The 7,516-nt window shown below is 46.4% G+C and overlaps 1 protein-coding gene across 1 annotated transcript; it reads left to right on the forward strand.

Annotated features, from left to right (window-relative positions):
* The first annotated feature begins 218 nt into the window (after positions 1-218).
* Positions 219-5,048, forward strand: LOC138568950 (uncharacterized). Its single transcript, XM_069646706.1, has 2 exons — positions 219-1,691; positions 4,721-5,048. The coding sequence occupies exons 1-2, from the start codon at positions 365-367 to the stop codon at positions 4,741-4,743; spliced, it is 1,350 nt and encodes a 449-aa protein (XP_069502807.1). The 5' UTR covers positions 219-364; the 3' UTR covers positions 4,744-5,048.
* Positions 5,049-7,516: the final 2,468 nt, after the last annotated feature.

The raw sequence follows: 7,516 nt of genomic DNA on the forward strand, positions 1-7,516 counted from the left end.
GTAGCGTCACAGCGAAGCGGCGAAGGCAAAATTATCTTTCGCCAGCGTTCGTAGACGCAGAGTTTCTCGACCCCAAAGCGAATTTAGCGATTGTTCGATCACGCACAGCACGATCAGCTGAGACACTAACCTCAGCACTGCTCCTAGTCCTCTAGCCACAGGAGCTGGGCGATTCGAGGCCAGGAGCCCTACACTGCCGTGAAGCAGTAGACGATTGATTGGAGGCCGGAAGGCTATAAAAGGACAAAGGTGCAGCCACATACACAAAAAAAAAAAAAAAAAAAAAACAGAAAACATCATAAGAGAGTGGTGGGCGTGCTAAGACACCTGTTCCAGGTATTTTAGGCACACAGCACAGAGGAATATGTCAGACTTTGAGTGGAGTGAGGAGGAGCAATCCCTGGACCTCGCTGCCAGCTTCAAGCAAGTGCTGGGTAGCTCTCTTATGGATGCAGTGGCAGAAGGGGTGAGACCCCTACAAGAAAGGCTGGAGACCTTAGAGACTATACTCTCGCAGCCAAAGTCCAGCACCAAAGGGGATAAGCGCACGCCCACAGAACCCTTGAATGAGGGGCATAAGGGGAGAAAACTAGCCCTAAAGAGGAAATCCTCTGACGACCCCCGGGGCTCATATGAGGAGGCGATAGAAAAGGCCTCGGAGGTGCCTGACGCTTTTGCTAAGCTCAAAGAAGCGTACCTACTAAAGCAGGCAGTGCCGAACCTCACGACCCCCACTCCAGGGGAGGATAATATTGGAGAAGACCTCGGCTCGGAGGAAGAGCTAATAGATGAGCAAGGCTCTTTAGGAGATGAAGAAGTCGAGGAAGAGGACTGGACTAGACCCAGTGGTGGCAAGAAAGCGAGGAAGGAGAAACACCTCGTAGAGAACGAGGAGGATATGTTCGACCCAGACAGCATACGTAATCCAAGGTCCACCGAGTGGCAACCATCCCCCCGAGTGACTCAGTATATGGCAGCAAGATTACGCAAGCCACTAGACAAGGAGGTTAGACAGCGCCTGCGGGCAGAGTGCCCGCGCCCAGATTTGCCAGGAAAGGTAGCGGAAGCACCGGAGCTTGACCCAAAAATGCTGACCTTCGTAGCCAAGACGAGCAAGGACCCCCGTAAGGGGATTGACAGATCCTGGAAATCCTGCCAGGAGAAGCTATTAGACTTAGCAGGTCCGCTCGCAAAAATTATGGACCTCGCAGAGAGGGCGAAGGACACGGGCGAAGAAGTGGATCCGGAAGCCCTCGCAGGGTGGGCTCAGAGAGCCGTCTGCCTGCTTGGAAACGCGAATTGTGCCATCGCGTCAGAGAGGAGAAAGGGCCTATTGCTCAAGATAGACTCGAAATTGAGTGATCTGTCATCATATGAAGCAGGGGAAGGTGCACAAGGCCTCCTGTTCGGAGAGACCTTTGGGAAGGAGATGGGCCGGTTCGTAGGAACATTCGCGTCGCTAGAGAAGGCCCAAGCATCTATTCGCAAGATATTCCCCAGCAGAGTTTTTGGAGGGACCGGCCGCTACAGAGGTCGCGCTGCCGGTCGCTACCAAGGAGGGAGAAGACCTCAGAACACCAGGGCACAATACTGGGAAAACAAGAGCCAAGACACCTTTTTCCCGTCCAGGGGGAGATTCCCAAGAGGCCGAAGGCCCAGAGGATCGGGAAGAGGCCAAGGATTTACACCAGGTGAGAGCGATTATGTATCCCCCAGTAGGGGGGAGGACGCGCAGATATTTAGAGAATTGGCGCAAGCTTTCAAGCGATTCCTGGATACTGCAGACCGTCAGCGGTCTACATCTAGATTTCATAGAAACCCCAGTGCAGCGATACGAGCCGCGGGGTCAGAGATTAGCGCAAGCAGAACTAGCATGGCTAGACAGCGAGATAGAGCAGCTAGTCACCAAGCAGGCGATAGAGAAATGCGAGACAGCCCCGAAATTTGTGAGCAATATGTTCCTAGTACACAGGAAGGAGAAGGTACGCCCGGTGATAAATCTCAAAGAGCTGAATGGCTGGATCATATATCGGCACTTCAAGATGGAGGGCGTCCATCAGCTCAGAGACTCCCTAAGAGAAGGAGATTGGTTGACGCGTCTAGACCTAAAAGACGCTTACCTCACAGTACCTGTTCTCGAGGAGTACAGACCATTTCTAGCTTTTCGCTGGCGAAGTCGATTCTGGCAATTCAGATCGATGCCATTCGGCCTTGCTTCGGCACCATGGGCTTTCACAAAACTAATGAAGCCGGTAGCAGCAGCAATCAGGGAGAAAGGAGTGAGGCTCATTATCTACCTGGACGATCTCCTGCTTCTTGCAGAAGATCGGGAGGTATTAGTGTACCAAACGAGATGGGTACAGGACCTTCTGGCCTCGCTAGGGTTCCTAGTGAACACAGAGAAATCAGATACCATACCAGCGCAGAGGTTAGATTTCCTGGGATTCATTCTAGACACCAAGAAAGCGACCTTAGAACTTCCAGCTCGGAAGATGAGAGACATCAAGAGAGAGATCAGAGTATGCTTAGAGAAGCAACAAGTATCTCTCAGGACTTTAGCGAGAATAGTTGGGCTGCTAGCAGCATCTATCCAGGCCATTTTTCCGGGGCCACTGCACTACCGTGCATTGCAGAGATTGAAGATAAAGCATCTGCAGCTAGGTCTGAAGTACCATCAACAAGTGCCGCTGGATCAGGACTCGATTACAGAGCTAGAATGGTGGTTAAAGAATATGGACGCCTGGAATGGGCGAGCCATATTCGGAGACAAACCGGACTTGATAATAGAGTCGGATGCCAGTCGGAAAGGCTGGGGAGCCAGATGTGGGTCTTTACAGACCGGAGGCAAGTGGAGCGAAGAAGAGCTTCGTCTACACATAAACTGCCTAGAGCTCCTAGCAGGATCATTCGCGATCAAAGCCTTTACGAAAGAGAGAGTGAAATCTTGTGTTCTGCTGAAGATGGACAACATATCAGCAGTGCGCTACATCAACCATTTGGGTGGTACGAGATCCAAGATGCTCGCAGAGTTAGCGAAGGATCTGTGGCATTTCTGCCTTCGATCAGGGACGTCGGTGACAGCAGAGTACCTGCCAGGGACACTGAACGTAGTGGCAGATTGGAACTCGCGGTACCTGACGGATTCCAGCGATTGGAGGCTGGATCCAGCAGTGTTTCAGAGACTAGACACGAGATGGGGACCATTGCAAGTAGACCTGTTTGCCTCCCGGCTCAATACGCAGAAGACCAGCTATTTCAGCTGGAGGCTGGATCCGGGAGCGCTAGGAACAGACGCGTTTCTGCAAGAGTGGATAGGAGGTCCACATTACGCTTTCCCTCCCTTTGTGATGTTGAGCAGAGTATTGGCGAAATGCCGGAGGGAGAAAGCAGAACTAGTTCTAGTAGCACCATTATGGAAGTCTCAAGTGTGGTTCCCCACCCTAATGGAACTAGTATCAGACATTCCCAGAGTCCTCCCCGACGAGGAGCGACTACTCACGGACCCAGCTGGGTCGTGTCATCCTCTGAGAGTGAGAGGGACACTCCCGCTAGTCGCGTGCAGGATATCCGGAAACGTTGGGCCTTGCCAGGAATTTCGGCGCAAGCTGCTCAGCTTATCGCTGAATCCTGGGCTCCATCCACTAGGAGGAGCTATGACTCAGCTTGGGCAAAATGGACAAGCTGGTGCAAGGACAGAGGTGTTCATCCCGTTTCGGCACCTGTAGTGGAGATTCTGAACTTTCTAGCGAACTTATTACAGAGCGGTAGAGCTTTCCGTACTATAGGAGTGTACAGATCGGCGATTTCTGCGGGTCACACGCCATTAGAAGGCGTCCCGGCAGGAGAACATCCGGCGGTGGTTAGGCTCATCAGAGGAGCTAGATTTAAAGCGCCGCCGGATCCCAAGTATACCACGACATGGGAAGTGACGACAGTGCTGCGCCTACTAGCGAGTTGGCCGACTAATGAATATCTCTCGCTTAAGCAATTATCGGGAAAGTTAGCGATGTTGCTATGCTTGATCTCCTGCAAGAGAGTATCGGACGTAAGAGCACTAGATGTTAACAGACGATCCTTCGGGCCGGAGGGAGTTACATTCTCCATAGTCAGAAGGACCAAGACAGGGACATCTACGGTACATTATCCGTATTTCCCGAGTAATTCGAAATGGTGCGTAGCACGATGCATCAAGGAGTACGAGAGTAGAACGGCAGAGTATAGAGCAGCAAGTACTACTCAGTTATTAATTGCGCGCAGGAAGCCCTATCACGCAGTGACATCAGCTACCATCGCAAGATGGGTCAAGGAAGTTATGCAGGCAGCAGGTCTGAATGTGAGCACGTATGGAGCTCATTCGGTGAGGGGGGCAATGGCCTCGGCAGCCGTGAGAGCAGGTGTGCCGTTGAATGAGATAATGCTGGCGGCAGACTGGTCAAGCGATAGGACTTTCAAAGAATTTTACTTTAAGCCAGCGGAGAGTTTAGCAAGTACGGTGTTGGGTAAGCTTTGAACAAGCATAATGCTCGCCTCCAGTCTTGTCATAGAATGTAGATTACCCCTGCTATCTGCGCAGGGAGTATTAATTCTATTAAAGACTAGGAGGCGAGCATTAAATTCCCACCCGAGTCTGGTACTGTGTATACGATGGCAATGCTTTATTATGTATCAGTACGAGACGTTGGCACCACCCTAACATAATTTTGTGTTGATCTTTTCATAGGAGAGGATCAGAAGAATAACTGATGGTGAAGACGGAGCAGAGAGGGTCAGGAGCACAGAGCCCTCGCAGCAATTAAGTTAAAGTCCGGAGAGTCTTCGCACAGTTGTCGAGGATCAGTTAGAGACTTTCAGAGCGAGTAAAAGCAGAGGAGGAGCCCAGGCACAGGAAGTGGATTGTGACTGGTGGAGGGAGCATGGACTACAGAGGTTCATGGATTGTGTAGTTTTTGGAAAAAAGAAAAGTTGCTACTTTAAGACATTTTTTCATGATTTGTTATATATGTTGGTTGAACTGCTGAAGGGTAGAAATAAAAGAAGATGAAGCATAATGCTCGCCTCCTAGTCTTTAATAGAATTAATACTCCCTGCGCAGATAGCAGGGGTAATCTACATTGACCACTAATCCTGTCAACATCTTTATCGAGAATCTCTTTGTTTCCCTGGCATTTTATTTCCATTCAAAAACAATACCTTTTATATTTTATTTATACAATTGGCTGTACAGCATTACATACACTTATTGTTCTGGTTATCTAGATTGTGTGTAGCATGGTCCAGAGACAAGAAAAAACAGAAACGTTGTCATCATTATTTCACAGTTCAAAATAGACACGCTTATACTAGAAAACATCACAGAAATAGATTAATGCGTTCAGGGGACCAATCCGGGGTACCATTTCCCAATCATCTTAGATGCATTTGTACACACTCTAGCACATGGAAGGGCATATAGCTTTGGATAAATGTGGGGCCAAGACGAACATTGTCTTAACATGACGAAGAGGAACCTGCAGGACACCATATCAACTGGTTTTTATGCATCCAATGACACTGCCATGGCTCTAACTGAGGACTTAATCCACGCTATAATTTTAAATAGTCTATGGATATTCAGGGCTATGGAGCAGCCGGGGATGAATCAGGCCTAATCAGGATGTATCATGTGTTAATCAGTCAATAAGACCCCCAGTCTAATGGGGTTTGTTGTGCTTCAGTAGTAGTATAACTAAGGCCTCATGGGTTGTTATGGGAAGAACATTGGAAGTCACGGTTTCTGACCACAGATCTGAAACGATTTATAAAATTCTGCATTCAGGCCATCTGGACCAGGGGCCTTTCTAACAGGTAGGTCTTAATGGCTTTTAATATTTCATCTATGGTGAACGGTTTCTCCAGGTGCTCGTTTGTTGCCTTGGATATTTCTGTGATCGGGAGTTTATCCAGAAAGGCATCAATATCAGAGACTTATATGGTGTCTTGTGCCATTCATAAGTATTTATAGACGCCTCATGAATTCCTATTAGGTCATGTACCGTATTCCCATTGAGATCATGTAGGACTGGTATGTCTGTGCCCCATTTTCGTTTTTGAGAAGTCTACCTAGATGTTTGTCTGGGTGGTCCACTTCAGTTTAATGTTTGGTTGCAGCCATGTATTTCGGTTCCCAGTCTGCATGTTCACAGAATCGATCTAGCACTTGCCTTATGTCTGCTAACGTGCTTGTTGATGCACTATTTCATGGAGCAAATCCAACCTGTGGAGCTCTGCTTCAGAATCGAGTATATCTTTCATGATGATTTTTAGCATCCCCATTTCAGTGGACATTCCAAGTCCTCTAAAGTATGTGTTGAACGCTTGCCAAATCACGCTCATTGAATCAAAAGTTTCCAGGTTTTGCTCAAAGTATGGCTGCACGTGGTGATGTAGAGTATAATGGGTAAAGTCGTTTTTTGGGGGTTTGTTCTGGGTACAACTTCTTATGCCGGTGACCAAAATAAAGCACCTTTGTGAAATGTCGCGTCAGTGTGGTGGTTTTAGGAGGAACCAATACCCCCCTCCTTGGTTTATGCAAAAAATCAATGAACCATACATTGACTGCACCACATAAGATCCAATTGGCTTCAAAGTGATTTCTCTTTGTAAAAGTGATTTCAGCAAATGAAATTTTATTAGTTAGTTGAGCCCATTGTTTGTTAACACGTGTTTCGGCCTCTCAAGGGCCTTTATCAAAACAAAAAGATATGGGCAATTAAATCATATCCATATTCTAAAAACGATTTCAATCATACCAATCAATAATATTAATTGATTAAAAGTAAAAAATATAATAAAATGAAATATATGTACGATATTGGAGAGGAGAAAGAGAAAACATGAGGGTTTGTAGTCACCATTAAATGTCAAACAAACAATGTACAAATGACAATAAAAGAAACAAAACAAAAACGAGACAAAACAGAGAGAAAAATAAGTATATGTACACATTAATTCTCATGACCACTGAATAATCATTAATTTCATTTATATACATTATTCAATCCAATATGATCTTTGGTGTTCCGAATGTACAGTCTTGCATATTAAATCATGAAAAAATATATATACCTTGAATCTCAATATGTATATACTATTTCACTTCTCAGAAAATGTGACCCATGAACACGCTGCAGCTGGCACAGTTAGTTAAACATTATCTATCAAATGCATTTCTCATTGATGTAAACAATAGATCCTGCTTACCATATTAGATTCAAAATAAGGGTCACAGGAAAATCCCTGAAATGGCAAAACACATTTTTCTAGAAACTGTACTTTATATTGGTTTAATCCCAGAAAGTTCCAATTTTAAGTATTATATACTTAAAAAATGCATTTTCCTGCCCGCCCGGCTACAACATAGTCGCCAGTTCATGCGCTATTTTGTAATTTTACTAATAATTCTTCAATGTCTCTTGAGGCCTGTTTGTTTAAAGTAGCGATTCACATAATGGTTTTAAACCTGAACGTATCCAAAATC

The sequence above is a fragment of the Ambystoma mexicanum genome, chromosome 2q (genome assembly GCF_040938575.1).
Source record: "Ambystoma mexicanum isolate Mex_15411 chromosome 2q, UKY_AmexF1_1, whole genome shotgun sequence".
Taxonomy (NCBI): Eukaryota; Metazoa; Chordata; class Amphibia; order Caudata; family Ambystomatidae; genus Ambystoma; species Ambystoma mexicanum.